The sequence below is a fragment of the Phyllostomus discolor genome, chromosome 6 (genome assembly GCF_004126475.2).
Source record: "Phyllostomus discolor isolate MPI-MPIP mPhyDis1 chromosome 6, mPhyDis1.pri.v3, whole genome shotgun sequence".
Classification (NCBI taxonomy): Eukaryota; Metazoa; Chordata; class Mammalia; order Chiroptera; family Phyllostomidae; genus Phyllostomus; species Phyllostomus discolor.
This window is the reverse complement of record NC_040908.2, coordinates 109,655,701-109,679,993: the sequence shown is the minus strand read 5'-3', so window position 1 is coordinate 109,679,993 and position 24,293 is coordinate 109,655,701. Positions and strand designations below refer to the sequence as shown.

Below are 24,293 nucleotides of genomic sequence, written 5' to 3'. Positions count from 1 at the left end.
TGTCCCTCCCAGTTTTTATTGCCACATGTCAACATGGAACTACCTGTTCCACGAGCCACTGCCCCTGCCTCAGTGCCACCACACCACATTCTCTCTTTCTCAGCTCCCCATCTCTGTGTCTCTTACTGGTCTGGATGAACATTTCTTCTTTAAACCCTTGGTTGTCAGACTTCCATGCAATTCAGTTTTCTGGCAATTCTTGCTTTTTGTTTTAAGGTTAGCTGTGATCCTTCATATGGTTTTGCATGGAGTCAAAGTGTGTCTACCTACACCTCCATCTTGGCCAGAAGTCTATTGTCCTTTGTCTGTTCTAAGATCCTATCCAGGATACCAAGTTATACTTAGATGTCAGGCCTCTTTAGTCTCCTTTGGTTTGTGTTCCATGTGCCTTTGTCTACTACTATCATTCTTTGAACTCTTCCTTACTTTCTGTCATAACAAGATGTTGCAGGCTACTCTTGTACTTTTATTGCCCCAGCTCTGGAATCACCCATATCTTCAAAGAGACTTGGTTCCTTTTAATGGAGAACAGTGTTAAGAAACCATGATCTGAGGGCCAGTTGTTCTCATTGCTATTGGAATGTCCTTGCTTAAGGCATTCTCTGCTCTCTGCAGATGAAACTAGGGAATTCATACAAACACACACCTTTATGTAGCTATACTATTTCTATATAATAATTGAAAATTGAGTTCACACTAATACAACCAATTCCAATCTAAAATCCTAGAGTTAATTCTACTTTTCTCCCTTTTCTTTTGTAACTCCTGGCAGTGAGGAACTTAATTTCCATTATCCTCAATGTATTATTGGATAAACCCTTATGTAATCTCTGATCAGGACTGCTGTCCTCTCTACTTGAGTGCCCTTAACTCCACTCCTCAGCTCCAAATTCTGGTATCTTCTGCATATGATCCTACTGCACAGATAATTACCTTCCTCTGCCTCATCTAGTGGGCTGAGTTATTAAAGAAGGAAGGAAAAATGAAGGAAGGAAGTGGAAGGAAGGAAGACACACAGAAGAAGAAACGAACTCTACACATTTTAGAATATTCTATAGCTATTAAAGAAGAAACCTAAAGACAAGGAATATCGTCAAAGGACTGAGAAAATAAATGTAAATGTAGAATTGTATACCTAGCAAAGATATTAAGAGTGAAAGCAAAATAAAATATTTTTTAGAAAAAAAAGCTCATTAAAAAACCCAAGGGGGGGGAGGAGTCTGCCAATAATAAGATATGCATTTTTCAACAATGAGAGAATGCATAGTTTTGAGGTTGTAAAATTTGTGAAAGTTTATCATATACTAGGAACTAAAGAAACTTCCAGAAGATGCAGATGAAAGAATACTGAATAAGAAAGAATAGTGAGCAAATAAATTGATGGCATATTTTTATAAGCAATGTGATTTGTGGGTTAAAATATGCTTGACAACATTAATAGTTAAAGCTTGTTGAGTTCCTTCAAGAGATGGGAACATTTTTTGAATGTTTGACTTTTTCTCTGCTACTTAAGTACTACAAGAATAGACATAAGGTTTATAATAGGACATATATGTTGGAGAGGTAGACTTGAGAGCCAGGATTTCAGAACTGAAATCTGAGCCCTGCTATTTACTAGCTGTGTGACCTTGGCCAATGACCTTTCCGTGCCCTGTTTTTTTTTTTTTTTCCATCAGAACAATAGAAATAATGTCAGTATCTAATTCATAGGGCTGTATCAGATGAATTTATGTAAAACCATTAGATTTAAAACAGTATCTAAACTGTAATAACTGCTAAGAAGCTTTACCCACAAACTTCCAAAACAGTAGGGGGAAAACAAGAATTTACAGGAGGACAAAACTTAATCCAAAAGAAATCAAGAAAGGATAGGAAAAAAACCCCAGAAATATGTCAAATATCACATAAGAGCATAAACAGATACAAATATAGCAATAAATTAACACAACGTGATATAAAAGAATAAAGTAATATAATGTAATAAAATAATGTAAATGGTCTAAGTTCTTCTGTTAAAAGCCAAAGTTTGTCAGACTGGATTGAAATAAAGCCTAACAATACATTTCTCAAAAGATATAGCTAAAACTTGAAGCTTATGGAAAAAGATGTCAGAGTCAATGGGTAGGCGTCTTCTTCCACTACCTGCCTTTCCCCTCCTTGCCTTAGTCCACCCCCACGTCTCTCTTCAGGGTCTTGCCCCTCACCACCGCACTCCTGTGTCCCTCTGCGCCCCTTTTCTCTAAGGCAGGCCGGAATGATCAGGTTCCCAGAGCTTCTCCCTTCACCAACCGGTTTACACCAGATTTGGCCGTGGTTACATCTATTGGGGGGGGGGGGGGGTCTCATGCCTTTACTCTCAGGTTCTTGGTCCACCCCTCTGCGATTGGTGGGGAGGCCCAGACATCACCATTTATGAAAGGGAGGGCTTGTGACGCAAGAAAGCCTCAGCACATGCACATTGGCTCCTTTGAAGCTGGTGCACGGTACAGTCGAGTGTTGGTGCCGCTGGGGCATCTGCGCATCTCCACGAAGACCAGTTGCTCAGCAGCTGCCACCACTGCCGGCTGGCCTGTATGATTAGGCCAGAATCTTTGATGAGTAAACAAATTCCTTTCTGTCGTGCTCTTGATCACCCATTTATGGAGTTTCTGAAAGGCCCCAGAGATTACTGCCAGGCGCAGCACAACTTTTATGAAGGCAGATGAACTGAAGAAATTTATTGCTGCTCCACGGAGAAGCACCGGTAAGAGCGGTTATCCTGGACACAAACGTGTAGAATTGAAATCATCAGAGCTTTTTACAAGATTCTGACCTGGATGGGTAAACCTCTGTGCACTCCCTTTCCATTGACTTAGCATTATTGAAGTGAAGGATTGCTTCTTGTTAGGAGGTTCATTTCATTTCCTGTTACTCTGAATTTCAGAGCGTTGGGAATTTTGAGTGGAGTATATATTGGAATAGACTTCAGTTCTTTCATCATTTCTGTATTAAAAAACTTTATAATTTTTTTCATAACCATATTGAGTGTTAATTAACATGGCTTCAATGAACTTCCCAGCTCCAGTGGAAGTCACATACAGGAACATGAGATTTCTTATTACACACAACCCAACCAGTGCAACATTAAACAAATTTGTGGAGGAACTTAAGGAACATGGCGTTACCACAATGGTAAGAGTATGTGAAGCGACTTACGACACTGCTCTTGTGAAGAAAGAAGGCATCCAGGTCCTAGACTGGCCTTTTGATGATGGTTCCTCACCATCTAACCAGATCGTTGATGACTGGTTAAGTCTTGTAAACATTCAATTTCGTGAAGAACCTGGTTGTTGTATTGCTGTTCACTGCGTTGCAGGTCTGGGGAGAACTCCAGTGCTTGTTGCCCTAGCATTAATTGAAAGTGGAATGAAAAATGAAGATGCAGTGCAGTTTATTAGGCAAAAGAGGCGTGGAGCTTTTAACAGCAAGCAACTTTCATATTTGGAGAAATACCATTCTAAAATGCGACTGTGCTTCAAAGACCCCAGAGGTCCGAGAAATAATTGCTGCATTCAGTAAACTGTGGCTGCCTGATGCTGTTGCCTTGGAAGTAGAACATGAGACAGTCCTTAATTTATTGCACATGTTAGCCAACATGTTGGCTTAAACAATGACAATTCTAGTGAAACTTCCATTGGAATATCGAAAAGCCACAAGTTTGACAGAATTGCAACTTACCAATTGCTACTATTCCCATGCCAGAAACAATACATAAGAAATGGAGGGATTAGGTGCCAAAGTACCCAGCACAATACTTGTATATTTTTAGTATCATTCAGAATTAAAATTCTTAGAATTATGGACAGCGCTGTAAACCGTATGTGGTTTATTCCTTCATTCGCTTCAAACATTGTAAGTAGTGCCTATATAATTATATGCCTGCTCCTTCATGTTTACCACCCCACATGTGTACCAGTGTGCATCAGACTGGTTTTGTTGAATTCTTACCAAGGCTTACAGTGATTATTTAATGTCTTACTGTAAATCTCATTTTGTGCTCCTGTGGAAACCTCCATTTTGGAAAAAATCACAAATTTCTGGTTGAAAGTTCATGTAAAATGCACACTGTGCAGTGGCACATGTGTGTGAGGACAAGAAAGCCTCAATGTTTATAACTGGCATGCAACTCGGAGGGGAAGGTCTGAAGACACGATGGGGTGGCTGTGAAATATTTCTAGTAAAATGTTGCTTTGGTCTTGGGCAGGATGTATAAAATAAGTCCTTTTATTTAGTGAATGTTTTTTAAAGTAGAGATGCTTTGCAGTTAAAATAATTTTAATGATAACGTTTTTTAAAATCTTGTAATTTTTTGCCATTCCTATTAGAAGTTGTTTATTAACTATCATTTTTTTTTAAATGTGATATTTTTTCTCATTTTCCAACTGGTAGGAAACTATCAGTAAATCGGTCAGATATTTTACAGGCATTTTGAACTGTGTAATGTAATATTTGGGTAATCACTACTTTGTTTTATTATATAACTGATAAAGTGGTAACATATTTAATGTTAGTTTAACCATATATTCATTCTGCCTGGGAATACAGTTCTGCAGGAGAATGAATTTGTCAGTGTTCATCATTCACCAGCTGGTACGAAAGCATTAACCATCTAAATAAATAATGAAATGCAGGAGAGAGACTTAATCTAAGTAAGATGGTATAGAAGTATTGATATTAATAAAAGTAGAAGCAAAAGCATTACTAAAGATAAAATAATCATTAAAGTTTTAATTCACCAGAAAGTTACAATAATTCTAAACTTTATGCATCAAACAACATTAGTTCAAAATACATAAAGCAAATATGGAGAGGCTACAAGGAAAATTGGCAAGTTTACCATAGTAGTGGGAAATTTTAATCTTCTTTCAGAAATCAGTAAGAATATAAATTTGACAAAACAACAACCTTGATCCCATGAACACATAAGGGGTATTGCACTCGATAGTGAGGGTCCATGTTCTTTTCAAGAGTACATGAAATATTTTATTGAATTTGACTATATAGATAACCATAAAAATTTCAGAAAATTTTAAACTATTTGGATAATATAGTGAACTTTTCTGACTACAATTAAGTTAGGAAGAAAGTTAATATCCATACATTTGGAATTTTTAAAATTTAGAGAATTCCATTTCTAGATAGGATGTAGTAGGTCAAGGAAACCCAACTCCCACGCGGCTACAACAGAAAAATACAGATATATTTTAAAAGTCATATGTGTAAAGACCTGTGAGAGCTGTGAAAACCACAAGGGCTAGGTGAATAGGAACTCCAGAGAGGTTGGAGCTCTCTTGAGGTAAGTGGCCATTTTGTTCGCAGGCAGCATTTATTGATTCTGGACTTGGACTAAGGATCGGGCTTGGTCAGTGGAGAGGGTCTTACTGAGGGAAAGAGAAACCCAGCAAGGCTTTTGGTGGTCATGTGGGGGTGGTGCAACAGATTGGAAAATTGAGAAGTTTGTCCAGTTTCCTCAATATGTTGTAAGTTGAGTTCCCCAGAAAACAGATACTGAATCTGAGATTTGCATTTGGAGGTTTACTGGGGAGTCATCTCAACACCACATGTGTGGGAGCAATAGAACCAGGATGTGGTGACAACCAGAAGTTGAGTGGTGACACATATAGTTGCAACTGTGTCCTCAGCCAACCTTGCAGGGGGCTCTGAAACTGGGATGGCTTTTTAGAGATGCCCCCACTTGAGGTAAGGGGATTGGTTCTTTGGACTCAAATCAACTAGTCATTGCATGCAGGCTACCCCTGGGGATGGGGGTGTAAGCTTGGATGAATCATCTTCCTTTAGTCAAGTGCAATTACCAGGGAGGGAGGATGCACCTGTGAGCCTTCAACTGCTAATGCTGGAAGCTGGTGTAATGAGTGTTTCAGACCTGAAGAAGGACCTGAGTGGTGCAGCCACAGCATCCACTATTCTAAATGTCACTTGCTGAGTTCTGGGGCTATGTGAGAGGCTGGGGAGTTAGACTGAGGGCTTAAAAAACAAATGGAAATCCCCCTTAATCTCTTTGTGCTTAGGAGACAAAGTCCTGCTAGATATAAAGGTTTCAATCATTACCAACTTATTTTCTATCTTTAAAAATATTATAGCTATTCTTGTGAATATGAAGTGAGATTTCATTGTGGTTTTAATTTTCATATGATTAATGATGTTAAGCATATTCTCCAGTGCCTTTTAGCCATTCACACATCTTTTTTATTAACATGTCAATTCAAATATTTTCCCCAATATTTTAGTTGGATTTTCAGATATATAATTTGCAAATATTTTCTCCCAGTCTATTGCTTGTCTTTTCTCCCTCTTAATGGTGTGTTTCAAAGTAAAAAAAAATTAAATTTGTGGAATAAAAATAGTTTTTTCTTTCATGAATCATGTATATAAATTGTATTTAAGACTGTTCCTCAATCAGTCACAAAGATTTTTCTGCTGTATTTTCTTTTGAAATTTTATGGTTTTAGCTCTTACATTTAGGCCAGTGATCCATTTTGAGTTAATTTTTGTGTATGGTGTAAGGTAAATATCTAAATTCTTTGTCTTTAAATATTTTATTTATTTATTTATTTACTTATTTAATTTAATTGATTATGCTTTTACACTTGCCCTGATTTTTCCCCTAGTCCCTCTCTACCCAGCACCCTCAACTCCCTCAGCCAATCCCCACATCATTATTTATGTCCATGGCTCATGCGTATAAGTTATTTGGCTATCCTGTTTCTTAAATTCTGCTTTATAATCCCATGGCTATGCTGTAACTACCAATTTGTACCTCCATTCCCCCATAGCCCCCTTCCATCTGGTATCCATCAAAACATCTCTGTATCCATGATTCTGTCTTTGTTGTTCTTGCTTGATTAGTTTTATTTTATTTTTGCTTTTTAGATTTATTTTTTGACAGGTAATATTTATTGCCATTTTATTGTTCATAGTCTTGATCTTCTTTTTATGAGATAAGTCCCTTTAACATTTCATATAATAATGGTTTGGTGATAATGAACTCCTTAGTTTTTTCTTCTTTGGGAAACTCTTTCTCTGATCTTCTATTGTAAAAGATATCTTTGCTGGGTAGAGCAATCTTGGCTGTAGGATTCTGCCTTTCATGACTCTGAATATTTCTTGCCAACCCCTTCTAGCTTGCAAAATTTCTTTTTAGAAATTGGCTGAGAGTCTTATGGGAATTCCCCTGTAGGTAGTTAACTGCTTTTTCTTGAAGTATTTAAGGTTCTCTCTTTATCCTTAACCTTTGGGATTTTAATTACAATGTGTCTTGAACTGGGTCTCTTTGCATCCATACTTTTTGGGGCTCTCTGTGCTTCCTGAGCATGTCTTACATGTCTATTTCCTTCACCAAATAACAGGTGTTTTCTTTCATTATTTTTTCAAATAGATTTCCAATTTCTTGCTCTTTCTCTTCTCCTTCTGGCACCCCTATGATGTGAATGTTGGTATGTTTGAAGTTGGCCCAGAGGCTGCTTACACTATGCTCATTTTTTTTTTATTCTTTTTTGTTCTTGTTGTTCTGCTTGGTTGTTTTTTACTTGCTTATGTTCCCAATCATTGATCTGATCCTTGACTTCATCCAGTCTACTGTTGATTCCCTGTAAATTGTTCTTTATTTCAATTAGTGTATCCTTCATTTCTGACTGGATATTTTTTATGCTGTTGAAGTCCTAACTAATTTCCTTGAGCATACTTACAACCAGTGTTTTGAACTCTGCATCTGCTAGATTGCTTACCTCTATTTGTTCTTTTTCTGGAGTTTTGATCTATTCTTTCATCTTGGCCATGTATCTTTGTCTCATCATTTTGGCAGCTCCCTGTGTTTGCTTCTATGTATTAGGTAGAGCTGCTATGACTCCCTGTTTTGGTGGTATGGCCTAATGTAGTAGGTGTCCTGTACACTCCAGTGGCACAGCCTCTCCTATCACCCAAGCTGAGTACTTGAGATGTGCCCTTTGTGTGGGCTGAGTACACCCTTCTCTTGTAGTTGAGTCTTGATTGCTCTTGGTAGTCAATAGGAGAGAGGTACCTAAGCCAGTCAGCTGCAAGGACTGGCTGTTGACCACTAACCTCTGCCCTCTGTGGAGGATCAGCTATGTGGGGCAGGGTGGTGGTGCTCCAATGCGGTCTGTAGCTGTCCACCAGGTGCACAGGCTCTGGAGTTTTCTGGGTGGTATAGGCCAAGCTCAGCCTCACCTGTGTTCTGCCCATGGCCACCCTGCATGAGCTATAAAGCAGTCTGAGTTGGCTGCTACTAATTATGGGTTTGGAATTCCCTGGTGAAGACAAGGTGTGAATCTAAGCTGGGTGCTCCTAGTGCAGGGCCTAGGGCCACTTAGCAAGAACTGTGGGCGCTAGGGGCTTTCTGAGGCCAGCTGTTGCTTGCTTGTTTGATGGGATTTAAGAAGTTGTGAATCATGAGCCAAGACCAGTCATTCATATGGAAAAGTTAGTTAACAGTTTGGGTGGGCCCATAAGTTGGGTGGGACGGAGTGTCAGGGGATCTCCAAGGCAGGGCAAACAGTATTAGCCAGGTTGATGCAGTCTCAGATATGCTACCTGTCTGCCAGCTCTGTGGCTCTGTTGGGGGAAGGTTCAGAATAGGGACAATGGCCTCTGCCAGCCTTTCTGTCTGAGACAAAACTGTCCTCCAGCTCCCTCCTTGATGCCACACAGTTCGGGTCCTCCCTGTGTGCCACTGATGCCTTTTAAGCTGCTACCCCAGTGCTAGAGCTCAGAGGAAGTGAATCTGAGTAAATCCATGTGTGGATTCGTTAAGGGAAACTGCTTGGAACTCCAGCAGTTTCTTCCACTTACTCAATTTCCACTAGTTTTTGCAGCCAGAACTTTTGGGAGTTTATTTCTCTGGCATGGGAGCCCTGGGCTAGGAGCCTGGTGTGGGACTGGGACTCCTTGCTCCCAAGATATCCATCCTGAATTTTTATCCTCCACGCATGGATGTGGAGTCAGCCTGTTCGGTGTCTCCACCTATCCTACCAGTATGGATGGATGTTTTTTTTTTAATTCCAGTTGTCAGATTTGCATTTAACTCAATTTCTGATGGTTTTGAGTGCTGGTTGTTCTATATTTTAGTTGTAATTTTGATGTGGTTGTGCGAGGAAGTGAGGTGAATTTACCTTTGCCGTCATTTTTAGAAGTCCTCCTATTTACTTAATTTTAATCAGAAGGAAGGGAGGGAGAAAGGGGGAAAGAAATATTGATGTAGGAGTAACACATTGACCAGTTGCCTCTTGCAACCCCCTATCTGGGGACCTGGCCCATAACCCAGGCATGTGCCTTGAGCAGGAATCAAACTGGAGACCTTGCAGTTCACAGGTGGGCATTCAATTCACTGAGCCACAATGAATGGGCTTTTTTTTTTTTTTTAACATGGAGATATCCAATTGTCTCAGCTTCATTTGTTCAAAAGACCACCCTTTACCTCATTGATTTATTTTGTTATCTTTGTTGAAAAATCAATTTACTGTGAATGAAAGGACTTATTTGTGAATTCTCAATTTTGTTCCATATATCTATGCATGACCACAACTGTATTGATCATTGTAGATTTTATAGTAGGTTTTGAAATTGGGTAATGTGCTTTATTCTTTTTTTAAAATTGGCAATTCTAGGTCCTTTTCATTGTCTATATAAATTTTAGTATCAGCCTATCAATTTCTACAAAAAGAGTCTGCAGGAGTTTGGTAGTTGTAGTGTTGAATTTATAGATAAGTGGGTAGAGAATTGCAGCCTTGACAATGTTGAGTCTTCAAATCCTCGAGTATGGAACATTCCCCATTTATTTAGATCTTCTTTAAGTTCTATCAGCAATGTTTTATAGTTTTCAGTGTATAAGGCTTGCACTTCTTAAATATCTAAGTATTTTTGGGACACTATTGTGAATAGAATTGTTTTCTTTTTTTAAATTTTTTAAAAATTTTATTTATTTATTTTTTAGAGAGGGAAGGTAGGGAGAAAGAGAAAGAGAGAAAGAGAGAGAGAGAGAAACATCAATGTGTGGTTGCTGGGGGTCATGGCCTGCAACCCAGGCATGTGCCCTGACTAGGAATTGAACCTATGACACTTTGGTTTGCAGCCTGCGCTCAGTCCACTGAGCTACGCCAGCCAGGGCCTTAGAATTGTTTTCTTAATTTTATTTCTAGATTATTTGCTGCCAGCATATGGAAATTCAGTTGATTTTTATATATTGACCTTGCATCCCATGACCTTTCTAAACTCATTTATTGGAGGGGGAGGAAAAAGGAGGGAGAGAGATTGGGAGAGGGAGGCAGGTACTGTTCTATTCTTTGGCATTTTCTATGTACAGGACTATGTCATCTGTGAATAAAAGCAGTTTTACTCTTCCTTTCTAATCTGGATGCCTTTCATTTTTTTTGTTTATTAAACTGGGTAGATTCTCCATGTTGACCAGAACTGGTAAAAACAACATGCTTGCCTTGTTACAGTTCTTAGGGAGAAAGTGTCTATTCTTTCACTATTAAGTGTGATATTAGACTCTGGTTCTTCATCAGGTGAGAATTTCTCCTCTACTCCTAGTTTGTTAAAAGTTTTATCATAAACAGGTGTTGTATTTTTTCAAATGCTTTTTCTACATCCATTGACACGATCTTGTGGTTTTTGTCCACTCTATTAATATCATGTACAGCACTGATCAATTTTTGGACATTAAAACAACTGCATTCCTGGGGTCGATCCCACTTGTTCATTGTGTGTGACTATTTTATGTCCATGGATTTGGTTTGCTAATACTTTGCTTAAGATTTTGCCTCTATATTCATGAAGGATATTGGTCTGCCGTTTTCTCATGTTGTCTTTATCCGGTTCTGATCAGGTAAAACCAGTATCATAGAACAATTTGGGAACAGTTTCCTCTTCTATTTTATAAAAGAGCTTATGAAGGGTTGGTATTATTTCTACTTTAAATATTTAATAAAATTCACCAATCTGAGCTTGAGCTTTTCTTGGTGGGAGGATTTTTAATTACTAATTCAGTTTCTTTACCTTTTATGGGCCTGCTGATTTCTGCTATAGCTTTGCCTCCTTTGGATTTTGTTTGCTTTTCTCTTTTAAAAAAGTTTTTGAGAAAGTTTGCGTTATTGCTTTGAGACCTTCCTTTTTTTTTCCTGATATAGGCACTATAAAATTTCCCTATAAGCACTACTTCAGTTACAACTCATTAATTCAGATATTTTTCATTCAATTCAATATATGTAATTAACTTTGTGAATTCTTCTTTGAACCATGGGTTATTTAAAATGTAATCTTTAATTACGAAATAGTTGGACATACCTCATTTTTCATGTTGTTGACTTCTAATTTAATGAATTCTGTCCAAGAAGACTTTATGGAGTCAATTGCATTTGAACTCCAAAGATGAATGATGTCTCCAGATGGAAAGCTGGGGTGAACTGAAATGTAATTGATAAGGGGCAGGGAAGCAGAGGGAAGGAGTTTCCAGGTGGAGACCAAGCATGTATAAGGGTGCAAGCCTGAGTACCTGTGTTTAATCCCAGAAAGATGTTCAGTGGGGTTGGAACAAGGGAAATATAATTTGAATCTTCTTTTTATTTTCGTTTGCATAGCTAAAGTTTGTTAATTTTTTTCAAAGAACCTGTTTTGCTTCATCAATTTTCTCTACTACTTTTCTTTTCTTTCCTTTATACATTGAGATGTAGAAGGGAGTATAAAAAGTTCTCTGGTATTCAAATTTCAACTCCACTCTTGCAACCCTCCTCTGAATTTTCTCATTCTGTATGAGCCCAGAGATTATAGAATAGGAGTGTTTTCTGAGGATCCTCTTAGCTGGGCACTAGCACCAAGGAATCGGATGTCAGAAGGATAAGGCCCGGGCAACCGGTGACTGGTGTCTCTGCTAGTTAGTCTTCTAGGAATCTAAGTCTACCTAGCCTGTCACTGCAAGGTGGCTATATAGGAACAATATATTCACTGTGGGCAGTGGGGATCTTGAGGCTGAGCTGCCAGCAGGGGTAGGCAGCGGTGGATCTCTAAGCGTGATTTATTGTTTCCTTAGTTCTACAGTGAAGCTGGGGGTTGAAAGTTCCATCCCAATAGGTTTTAGCAATTTAGCAGTCTTTGATTACAGGGGCTATGGGCTCATTTGGCACCCCCCGGCCCTGGCCAGCCCATGGTAAATCCTGATGCACATGAGGAAGGTGAAGGCTATGGTTGAATTTGATCTAGGAAGCACATAGGACAGACTGACACCATTCTATAAGAATACTACTTGGTTTGCTGAATTATTTAAGAGAGTGAAGGGTGGAAGAGTGTTCCAAGGCCAAGAAAATGAAATCAAGTCTTTCCCAGAACTCCCCGTGGTGCTCTTCCCCTCAGTACCTCTCTTCTTCCTCTTGCTCCTTCCTGGCTTGCTGACCCTTCCCACCCACACTCTCATTTTCCTCTTCGTAATAACCAAAAAGGAATGTCTAATAGCAACCCACAGGGCAGTGGCCATTTCTGACTGGTTAGTGAGCTGCCCCCAGCCAGTCAGTTCCCGCACCCATCTGAGACTTGAAGGGCATGTGTTCCTCCTACAGAGATTCAACTCTCTGGTGGGTGGACCACACTTTCTGGCCAGTGGCTGCCCTCACATTCTTCATTTACCAGTGACTCCTACCTCTCCTTCACTCTTGGGACTCAGTGCAAACACTGCTCCCCCCAAAGCCTTTTCTTAATGTCTCCCTAGGAAGTACCCTCTCCCTTTTTTGAGTACCCTTGACCTTTATTTACACTTGTGTCACGGACATACCACTTTCTGATTTGTGGCAAAATGAATTGTGTCCATATATCATCTCTTCCACTAGACCCTGAGCTCTGAAAGGCAGAGCTCTAGCCAAAATTCTAGATTTCTCATGAGGATTAGCCAATAATGACAATTAATAGATAAGGAAATTCTTCAGAAGGAAGTCAGAGCAGGGTTACAGAAAAGTGAATGAGGGCATTCAGGGACAAGGCTTTCACTGTATGCCTGGGCATCTCCCCTCACACCACGAAGGTTCAAAGGAAAAACACAGTGACAAGGATGGCCATGTTGGAATCCATTTATATTGTCAGTGTGACTTTACTCTGGGCTTTATCTAGCCCCACACCAGCCTCTGGGACTGCATCAGACCGTCTGAACACTCATGGCTTCCTCGGGCCAAGTGTAGCTGTCCAGTGTAAAGGAGTCATAGTCTGGAGTGTAGACCAGGGATCTTACAAAAGCCTCTTTGTCCTTGGGCTCTGGGTAGTAGGAGGCCAGGTTGTTTTTGTACGCGAAGTCAAGAACCTAGGGAAAAACATGTTTGGCTGAGGAACTGGATCTAAGGAGAACCCTGCCTAAGGACCCTCATTTGGTAGCCTATGGAAGGGAATATACCCTGAAGAACCAGCTGTGTGCCTCTCTGGAGCTGTGGCCCATCAAGGATGGATAGGAAGGATGTTGAGCCTTCTGCCCAGATAGGAAGCTGTGACATAGTGGCATAAACACTGGGCCAGGGGCAAGAGGTCTCAGACTAAAGTCTGCCTCTGCTTGTAGCTGCCTGTGGGTCCTCGGTACTGACATTATTCTTGTGGAGCCTCAGTCTCTTCTGTAAAGTGGGGGCAATGAGACCTTTCTCTAGAGTGGTATGAAGATAGAGTTAGGTAACAGGAAAAGTATTCAGTGCTTAATACTCCCAGCTCCAAATGCACTGAATTGGAAGAACAGCCTGGACGTTGTTGTCTCGGTATTAGATTTGGCTTTAGAGGAGCGTTGTTAATCCAAATATCCCCCCAAAGAAGGTACTGGACAAGGGGGAGCTAGACTCTGAACTGGAGTATTGGTCCTGAGGGTTGATTCTGGATCCTTCAATGGACAACTCATGTGAAGTGAGTGCTGTTGTGCAGTGCATTTTCTAAAATTATTTTAAAAGCTGATTATAGAAAATGTAAAATATATACTAAGAGAAGTAATAGTATAATAGTCCTCATATATTCATCATCCAGATGCAACAATTTTCAATGTTGACCCAGTCTTGATTGTACCATGTTCTGATTCTTTGAAAACCTATCATCTCTGCATGGTTTCTAGGGTGGGATTTTTCCTTGGAAAGTTCCACGAACCTGTTTAGCCCATCTCCCAGTCCTTCTGAGAGAAAGCAGAGGAATGAGCATTTACTCTGGTCAGAAGGGCACTGAGTGTGGAGCTTTCTCACTGTTCTCTTTTCAACTTGTCCAGAACTCTGGGAGAGAGGAATTACTGGCCCCTTTGGGACAGGAGGAAACTGAGACTCGGGGAAGTGAACTGACTGGCCCCAGGTGACTCAGCCGCTGAGTGGCAGAGCTGGGACCCCACACTTGAGCTCTTTTTCCACGATGCTATATAAGCTGACCTTTCTGTATAAATGGGCACTTATGATTCATTTCAGAAAAATTCCACCCACATTCCGGTCCACAAAACTGTGGACTTTGATGACCTTTGTGCCTGGTGTTTGAAGGGAAAGTCAGGATCATTCCCAGAACTGGCCTGTGTGGGTGTTGGGGGTAGGGCTTGAGCTACCCGTAGCAGTTTGTCACTGAGCCCCTGGGTTGCATGCAGTACAGCTCGAGTTGCTCAGGATGTCGTCACAGTTGCCACCCCCTTAGCCCTCCTAAAGTTACAGAGTGAGTTGGTGAGCCTCACTACCCATATTTCAGGGGGTAGGATTTTCCTTACTTCAATCGCGATTCTCAGAGATACGTCTCGGATGGTGCTGAGTGGTGGATACAGCCTCCCCTGGGACAGGTGCTGCTCAGAGACCTCCTGGGCAATTTTCTAGGGGGAGAGAACCAAGAGGAATAAGCTCAGTTTCTGCTGTCCCAGAACAAGTCAAACCCATTACTCCGAAGACTTCCCTCACCCCTCCTAGGTGGCTGGTCTCTGTGTTGTCTCCCACTGTTGTCCCTGCCACCACATGGCCCCAGTAGGAGCTTAATGCTTGGCCTCAGGCAAGGCCACATCCTTTCTGTGCTGTGAGACTGGCTGGGGCTTAAAACAACCCAAGGCTCTCTGAATTCGAAAGGAAAACCACTAAGGCTAAGATGAATAAACTAATGGCTTGCAAAACAGACTCTGGGATCTCCCCTTGGCTGGTTGAGCCTGTTGCCTAGGGATCCCTGAGTCCCTCATTTCCTGAGTTCCAGCCTCTCCCATGTGCTTAGTAACATCCTGGGTGCCCATCTGACTAGGCCATCTTGCTTCTCTTTATTCAGGGCTCCTTGAGCTCTCCTTTCCTGCCCTGGTCTGAGACTGGGGAACGGCTTCCTCCCCAGTGAGTGACACCACAAGTGGGCCTTATGCTTTATCTGAATAAATGCCCTAAGCACATCATCCTGGAAACAGCACCGCCCACAGCTTCCATACTTTGTCTTTCATTCAGAGCTGTATCTGAGGGCCAGTTCTCCCCCTGGAGGCTCATCCTCCAGCCTGGGACACTGGTGCCCAGCCAGCTTTGCCGAAGAGCCGCTGTAATGTGGTGGCTCTGATTCTACTCCCACAAGATCTTGTGTCAGATTAAATGTAGAAAAGCCATGGTGCCTTCTGAAAACTGCGTGTCCCAGAATGGGCAAGGCAGAAGATTTGGCCTCACCTCAGAGTGTGGCAGACACTCCCTCATTCTCACATTCCTATCTCTCCTTTCCATTCAGTCAAAAGCTCACAGAGCTCTACGATGTGCCAGGCTCTGTGCTCGGGGCTGAGGCTCCATGGTGCAGAAGCCATAGAGTCTTTTGCCTACTGGAGACTGGTGTCAGTGGGCAATTAATAAAGTTATAACAATTGTAATGAGGTGAAGACAAGGAGAGGGACATATATACATAGAGGAGGCTGGGCCCAGTTTTCCATGTATCGGAGAGGCTTCCCAGAAGTAGTGACAGAAGTTAAGACCAAGGACCAAATATGAAGGGACCAGCACATGCAAATTCTTAGAGGTGGGAGAGAAGAAGGAGCAAGAGAGAGCAAGAGGGTGAGGTAGGTAGATGGTACCTGGACCGGTAGATGGTAAAACGAGGCTAAGAGTGAGGCTGAAAAGGAAAGGAAGGCCTGGTGACAAAGTGCCCTACAAGGAGCTGTGTGAAGGAATGTGGACTTTATCCTGTGAGCACCGAGGAGCCACACAGAGGTCCGAGGAGAGGACAGAGACGCGGCCTGCTTTAGGTTTGGAAGGATTCTCCTTGTGGAGGAAAAGAAGATGGACTGATGAGAGAGCAGGGTCTCTGAGGCTGGATCTGCGTCCGGGAAGGTTACATTGCAGAGTGAAGAGCTATGTCACATATGTGTGGTCGCTCCTGAGATGCTGGGTCCTGGGAATGCTGTGCTGCTGCTTGGAGTCACATTGCCTGGGGTCATCCCCACGTAGTCACTCACATGCCCAGTGACCTTGAGTAAGTTACTTAAAGTCTGTGTGCCTCCCTTTCCTTGTCTATAAGAGGGATAATCACTGTACTTATGTTACAGAGTTGTCAGGGCGAAATGCGTTAGTGCATGGAAGTCTCCTAAGACATTACTTTTTCATAGGAAAAACAGATTCAACTTAAATTGTCTTAATTAAAAGCACCCTTTTCAGAAATATAACTTGTCAGACCTTTGAAGACCAGACTGTCAGCAGCTCCTAGAGGGGAGGGGCCTTGTCCTGCTGACAGCAGGTGATTACCGAGTAGATTGAGGAGATGTTCCTGTGTGACCGATGGGCACTGTTCATGAAACTATGGAGCTGCACTGTCCCAGAGCATGGAGGTGGGGTGGGGCAAGAGGGTGCAGCTATCTTTGGGAATGACACAGAAAGGCTCTAGCAACCGTGTTCCTGCCCAATGGGGGGAATCTGCTTTCAGGTGACTACAAGCAGGAAGTGACTCTTCCTAGCCAAAGGGAGTTTCAAACAGCTCTGCCCACAGCCACAGGGCAGCCACCACCACCACTGACCACAGCAATGAGAACAAATACAAACACAGAATACTTAGACAACAGGGACAGAGAACCACAGCACAAAGCCATAGCTAGTGTGCACATAGTATGGGGGAGGCTGGGAAATGTCCGGGAGACTCGCATGGCTGTGCAGAGCTGGCACTCAAAGACCAAGCTATAGTAAGAAAAAGCCTGGTGGTCCTTCATGGGACTCATCTACGTGGGGCTGAACAGGGCTGCGTGGAAGCCATTCTCGTGTCTTGTTTGTTCTGGGCACTCACCTGTTCCACAGTGAGGGGGACATGCAAATGGATGTTGGAGATCACAGCAGAGCCTTTGGAGTTCTTTGGGGATATGTATACTTAGTGTTTGTACACAGCTTCGATTAGTTTAACCTCCCGACAAAGACATTTCTATGCCTCAGAGTGAAGTTGACTACGTGCAACATGCCTGACAGTTAGCAGGCACTTGATAAACATCAGCTGCAACTGTAATAATAACTGTAACTGTTATTATTCACTGTTATTATGAACAGGGCTGTCATTCTTAATGATTCTTTCATCATTTTCATTGTGTCTAATAAAGATCCTTTTTGGGAGCTTCTCTCGTGAGATGCCGGGAACAGGGGCATCCCACACCTCCATATCTGTGTTCAAGATCCAGGTACTCAGAGCTGGCAAACCAGACAGTGCAACCCATCCCCTTCCTTACAGAAAAGATGCTCTAGTGGGCTTATTCTGCCGGCAGTGACCCCAGTCATGTGGCCAAGGCCCATGGCCAGAGGGATCCATGGCCTGTCGTGTTCACAGGTCCAGAGTTTCAAAAGTGTCTGGTGGCCTCTCCCCGGTTCCAGGCATCTGGATGCACTGCTGGGAGGCGGGGAGCAGGGTGCCCCGTGAACACCCCTCCCGCTGTTTCCTGTGCTTCCTTAAACACCTTGTGTGTGTTCTGAGAGAAGTCCAAGCCTCAAAGTGACTTTGAGAGAAGCTTGAAGTTCAAGTACTTTGGGGATCCATTGCCAGGGTTGGGGGCAGGTGGGTAGAGGAGACAAGAGAAGGCATCTCTGGGGGACCAGTGTAGGATCTGCGGGGGATCACAGGCCCTGTTGGGGGTTTGTGAGGGAGCAGGGACAGCAATACCTCTGCCGTCAGGAGGAAGATCTCCTCGGGGATGTGCCGGATCCCGCCGGCAATGACACCCAGAGCCACTCCAGGGAACACGTAGGCGTTGTTTCCCTGCCCCGGAATGAAGGTCCTGCCATCTTCCAGAGTCACGCTCTTAAAAGGACTCCCACTGGCAAAGATCCCTCGGCCCTGGAGGCAGGAAGAAAATCAGAGATGAAGCTTGGAGATGGGTTTCAGGCAGCGGCAGTGGCCTACTTTTATGTCCCAAATGTTGGACCCTTCTTCACCCTCTCCCACATACTCAGCTTTGTGCCGAGCACACTGTGCTTGTTCGTTTGACCAGAAAGCTTAGCCCAGTGAGTCACTCGGTAGCCAAGAAACTGCCAGAAGGTGAAAGTATGCCTTTTTTTACCTGTCACCTCCTGGGAGGGTCAATCCAAGACATGACAGGTCTGTATGTGGCCTGGAATCTGCGAGGGCCTTGAGTTCTGGTCAAAGCTCCATGTTATTAGAAGAACCTTGAGCAGTATGAACAATGGTAAGAACTTGGGCTTTGGAGTCAGACCTGGATTTGAAGGCCAGCTCCACTCCTTGCTAGCTCTGTGCCCTTGGGCAAGTTACTTCACCTTTCTGAACCTCAGCCTGCTCATCAGCAAAGTGAGGATGTTTTTTCACTCTCATAGGGTTACTCATAGTCACTGGTACTATGTCCTCTCAGCCTGGGGAAGGAAGGACTCCTCGCTGACCTCGGTGACCTGGTAGCACTTCTCAGCCGTGCACTCGGCCTTGCTGGTGGGGTTGCTCAGGGCAAAGATGATAGGGCGCTCGTGGAAGGAGGCCATGTCCCTCAGAATCTGCTCCGTGAAGGCTCCTGCGATGGCAGCAACACCTACAGGGAAAAGGTGGGTAGTGGGGATGCCTACTCTTTATGAACAGTCCATCCTTCTGGTGGTGGTGGTGGGGGAACTAGGTGCAACATGAGAGACTCAGGGGTCTTAGGGATGGCATCTGGCACAGGGACAGAGGGAGCAGTAAAGAAGGGCCTTTCTGTATGAGCTGGTGGAGACCTCCTGTTGATCTCTAAGGGACCAGGGGTCCACTTCAAGTTCATGCCCAGTTAAGCTGCACCTATGAAGGCATTCTGGGCATTGTCCTTCATTGTGGGCTATTCTGCCAGTACAGGGAGGGATGTCAGGGTCCCTGCTTCGGGGGAGGAACACTCATTTCTTCCTGGTTAGAGAGACCAGCCCTGCATTCTTCCACTGCACTGTATAAGTCTGCATCATTAAGCCCCAACTTGGTGCCTTAGTTCTATGGTTTTTATATAATAGTCATGCAATTAAAGTTTTTGGCATTAAATTGGACAGGGGTTAGGGGAAAGAGCTGTGTTTCCATGGGCTACTTATGCCTCCTTGCTGAGCCTCAGTCTTCACCTGCAAGTCAAGAGGATTAGCTGGGCTGGGCAGTGGGCTGCCTCCTGCCTCCTACCTATGATGGCTGTGGGCTTCACCAGCCTCACCACCTCCTCCAGCGAGTTCACTTCAGGATGGTCCTGTGCAAATATTTCCTTTTCATGGTTCAGGTTGCTTCTCCCCTGAAGCAAAAGGAAGAACACAGAGCAGCTGTAGTGGTGAGAACCGTGAGGCAGGGGCCTGGGTCCATTTGGAGACTCTGAGAGCATCTCCTGCTGAGCCCCATGCTTTGGTCTGAGCTCTCAGAAGCCTTGAGACTTGTCCTCTTGATCAGATTTCCTGGTAGAACCTAAGGATTTTTAGTGTGCGTGCATGTGTGATGTGTTTATTGAACCCAAACCATATATGGAGAATCTACAAAGCCTTTCTTTGAGCTGTTGGGGTCATGGTTCCTGGACCAGAACAGGGAGGCCCTCAGGAAATGCCTGAGTCTGACCAAGACCCCTGGTCCCAAGGCATCCAGCACCCAAGTCCAGTTGAGGGATGGGGCCTGAGCCACCTAGGGTCAGGGAGCTAATCTGAATGCATTTCATAAGAGCCATTAACCTCCCTGTGAACAATACCAGGCTGAGCTCCAGAACAGGCTTATAGGGGCTGGCTGTGCTGTACCAGATTCCTTCCGTTTCATCAAACAGGAGTCGGAAGACAACAATCTGGTAGATGGGTACAAAGGTTCCTGATGACTCCTTTAGATGAGCTGTCCTCATGAGAACCAGAGGGAAGACATCAGCTTTGAGAGATCTTTTAGTGGGAGTGGGCTCAATGGGATTAACAGAATGATATGGAAAGATGGGCAAGGGGTAAGGGCAGCAGCCTCTGCCTGTGTCTGGATTTTGCTCTGGAGTGACCTGGGGTGGAAGGAGGAGTCTCCAGGCCTCAGTCGCTGCCGGCAGAAATCTGGCTCTCCATGGAACAACAGGCAGGTCAGTTCATGTGGAGGGGTCTCTGCTACTCTTTGTTGGTGGTCCCACATACTCACCCTGTTCCTGTCTCTTATGTCTTTTCTTTTTTTAAATCTCCCCCCTGACATTTTATGTTAGTGAAATTCTGGGAATCAAAACCGAGCTCTGAGTGAAGTCCTAAGGGAGGAGTTCATCCAGTTGTGCCCCGAGCCACCTTCCAGACAGAAGCTGGGCTGTTTCACTCTCATTCATGCTTCCACTCATACCTCAAACATTAGTTATGCACCTACCATATGACATCAAGAATACATATAGCATAGTGGGGGTCTAAACTAGTAAAGGGGTAATGCCCTACAATGTGGTAAGTGCAATTTATGGGGCGCAGGCTACCTGAACATAGATGTAGTAAATTGAGACTTAGATGTTCAGAGAAAGCTTTTGGAGGAAGTAACATTTGAGCTGAATCAGAAGATTAAGGAGGAAATAGATGGGGCATGTGGGAGTGATCATGGGTGTGTGAGAAAAGGGCATTTTAGGCAGAGGAACAAAATGCACAGAAATGTGGAGGACAGGGTGTATATTACTTTTGGACAACTATGATTTGTTATGGCTGGAGGTTAGTACAAGGCAGGAAATGGTAGGAGATAAGGCTGGAAGGGATACACATGCCTGCATACACATTCAAAGCATTGGTCAAAAGCAATTAAGGCTACTCTGTGATGGATCTTTTGCTTTGGTGGTTAGGGCATTGCCTGCCTTTTTCCCTCTGTTCTGTTTGAATAGTTCAACCCCTTGGAGACCTCATCCTGTCCACTTCCAATAACTGAAGGTGTCAGGAAACCTCCGGGTCTCCACACTGACAGTACCTTGACAATGAGTCCCTTGGAATCCACCATCCAGATCTTCCTCGTGGCCTCTGCCTTGGGTACGCCTTCTTTCTGTAGGGCCATGACAAGGAGGTGGGCGATGCCCATGGCTGCCTGGGAGGTAACATGTGGCAAATGTTCAGACACAGGACAATCAGATGCTTCACCAAGATCCTCTCTCCTTTCTCCCTACTTCCAGGAGACCCAGTTAAATCCTTGCCTTGAGTTACCCAATGTTGGGACTCAGGCTGCTGTGATGATCACAATGCACCCATGCTTCTTACTCCTCTCAGAACCCCAGAACACCTCCCCGCCTTGACACCCCTCCACCCATTCTTATTCTCCTACTGGAACAACTGTAGAGAGCCCCTGATGGCACCTACCTCACCTGCACCTTGGAAAACAAACACATGATTGGAGAGCTTGTTCTTGGTGATTCTCAGAGCAGCCAGGATCCCTGCCACAGCAACGGAGGCTGTGCCTGCAACAGAGTGGACTGAGATCAGCCTCGGGCCACTGGGTCCCAACCCCCAAGAGAAGACCCTTGGCAGAGCTCTGCCTAGAACCTGTGGTGGAACAAGCCACTTTCCTTAGCCCTTATGGAAGTCAAGCCTCAAGGCATGAAGGTTTTTAGAGCAAATCCATACCCTTTTTTGCAGATAACTGTTATTTTGAGAAATAGCTCCTGGATTGTTACTCAACCCTGGGAGAGAGGATCAGAGAGTCCGGTGCTGCTACCACCATCATTTATAAATATAACGGAATCCAAAACAAAGTGTACTCCTCATAGAAATTCTTTGTTTAAGGGATAAGTGAATACAAAATATTAAAATTGGGCCATAGACTAACCATGTAATTTGAGATGCCTACCTTATCCACCAAGTGATAAGGTTGGCTGTGCCCAGAAGCATACCATCATTGAAAGTCTGGGAGGTACAAGTTACATGAGCAGGTGACTCAGGTTGGTTTGACACCTACTCCTGCTGCTACTTCCTCTCCCTCAATCCATACCTAAGGCCTCAATGGGAACTCCTCATGACCAGCTGACCAAGGAGAAAACTTGGACTTGGTTTATAGATTATTCTTCATGATATGCTGCCCTCAACTAGAAGTGCATGTTCGTAGCTTGCCAGCCCAAGTATAAAGGTAGCCCTAACGATGGCAGTGAAGGAAATTTTTCCAATGGTCATGAGTTCAGATTGCAAATTTGGTTGTCCACTTTGGTCCAAGGGATTGCTAGATCTTCACTGGTTCATGGGCAGTTGCTAATGACTTCGCTGGATGGTCATGGACTTAAAAAAATAGTAAGATCAATGATGAGGAAGTCTGGTGAAGGGTGTATGGAGGGACCTCTTGGAACAGGTACAGTGTATAAAGATATTTGTGCCCCATACGAAAGTTCACTGTAAGGCATAATGAAAATAAGTTCTTAATAATCAGGAGGACAGCATGGCATGCCCTATGTATGTCAGTCAGCATCTTTCCCCAGTCACTAAGAGTTTGTTCAATGAGTTTATGTATGAATCAGCCATGGAGACAAGGATGGAAGCTATGCATGGACTTCTCTCAGCAAGGCTGCTACTGTTAGCACCAAATGATTAGCCTGTCAGTGGCAGAGAGCAGCACTGAGCTCCTGATATGGCACCATTCCCTGGGAGGACCATCCAGCTGGCATCAGGGTGATTGTGTTGGACCTCTTCCCTTATGGACAGGAAAGAGATTTGTCCTCAGTGGAACAAACCTATATTTTGGATATGGATTTTCCTTCCTTGTCTGTAATGCTCTGTCAGTGCCATCATCTGGATGTTTGGGTTGCCTATTCATCATCCTGATATATTCTAGACAATAAGGCTTCTAATCAAGGAGTTCATTTCAAAGTAATAGAAGCACAGCAATGGTCTCATGTCCACAGACTCAGTGGTCTTCACATGTGCTCTATCACCACAGAGCAGCTTGTCTAATGCATCAGTAGAATGGGTTACTGAAGACTTAAGACTCTATGGAGATGGTGAGGTTCTATATTATAGAATGCAATATATGATTTGACTTAGCAAACAATATATTATGCATCTTCTCTTACAGCCAGAATGCTTGGTTCTGGAAACCAAGGGGTTGAAGTGGGAGTGGCTCCTCTCACAATTTCATGTAATAACTTGCTTGCAGAATTATTGCTTCCTATCTCTTCAATTCTGTGCTCTCGAGACTGACGGTCTTGGTTCCCAAGGTTCCCAGGAGATGAATGCTTCCATCAGAGTTCACAACATGGTTCTATTGAACTGGGAGTTGAGACTCCACCTGGCCATTTGGTGCTCTTTTTACCAGAAAACCGGTGGGCAAAAAAGAGGGTTACTTTGCTGCTGTGGTGATTCAGCCTGATGACTGAGGGCAACTGGGGGTGGGGAGGACCATATCTGAGCCCAGGAGATTCTCTGGGGTGTTTCTTAGTACTTCTATGCCCAATAGTAAATGTTAATATACTACCACAACTAAAGAGATGCAGAACCACCAGGACTGAGATCCTCCAGAAATGAAGGTTTGGGTCACCTGCTAGGTAAAGAACCCTGGCAAGCTGAGGTCTCATCTGAGGACAAGAAAACATGGAATGGGAACTTGAAGAAATTTATAAACGTCAACTATGGCTTCATGACTGGTTACAGAAATGATGGGCATAGCAGTCATGCATGTTTTTTCTTTTATTGTTATATGATTATACATAATGGTATATATTAGTTAATTTATTCCCCCTTCTCCTTCCTCTTATTATTTTTATGAGTTTTGTTGGTGGTTAATTCTATAATTTAGTCTTTGTGTAACAGAATTTTCAAACGTGATTGTGACTGAGTTGTAAGAGTACTTAATCCTGCCCAGAGATGGGTAGCGTGACTATCTTCCAGAGATGAAGAAAATGACTTTTGAGACTGCCTCTCCCCATTTCAGGGAGA

The 24,293-nt window shown here is 43.4% G+C and overlaps 2 protein-coding genes across 4 annotated transcripts in view; one reads left to right on the top strand and one right to left on the bottom strand.

Moving 5' to 3' along the window:
* Positions 1 to 1,370: 1,370 nt before the first annotated feature.
* LOC114500013 (protein tyrosine phosphatase type IVA 1-like) lies at positions 1,371 to 3,844 on the top strand. The gene is given in 2 exon segments (XM_036028710.1): positions 1,371 to 3,441; positions 3,443 to 3,844. Coding segments are annotated over 2 exon segments (609 nt in total). The 5' UTR covers positions 1,371 to 3,036; the 3' UTR covers positions 3,647 to 3,844.
* A 3,712-nt stretch (positions 3,845 to 7,556) lies between these two features.
* ME3 (malic enzyme 3) overlaps positions 7,557 to 24,293 on the bottom strand; it is a 194,969-nt gene continuing 178,232 nt past the window's right edge. For all 3 annotated transcript variants that reach the window (XM_036028708.1, XM_028516577.2, XM_036028709.1), the window contains 7 exons: positions 21,735 to 21,832; positions 21,352 to 21,465; positions 19,600 to 19,705; positions 18,858 to 19,000; positions 18,127 to 18,300; positions 14,762 to 14,860; positions 7,557 to 13,354 (listed from right to left, as the gene is read on the bottom strand). In XM_036028708.1, the coding sequence (XP_035884601.1) occupies positions 13,193 to 13,354; positions 14,762 to 14,860; positions 18,127 to 18,300; positions 18,858 to 19,000; positions 19,600 to 19,705; positions 21,352 to 21,465; positions 21,735 to 21,832 (896 nt within the window). In that variant the 3' untranslated portion in view covers positions 7,557 to 13,192. The remainder of the gene's footprint in view (positions 13,355 to 14,761; positions 14,861 to 18,126; positions 18,301 to 18,857; positions 19,001 to 19,599; positions 19,706 to 21,351; positions 21,466 to 21,734; positions 21,833 to 24,293) is intronic.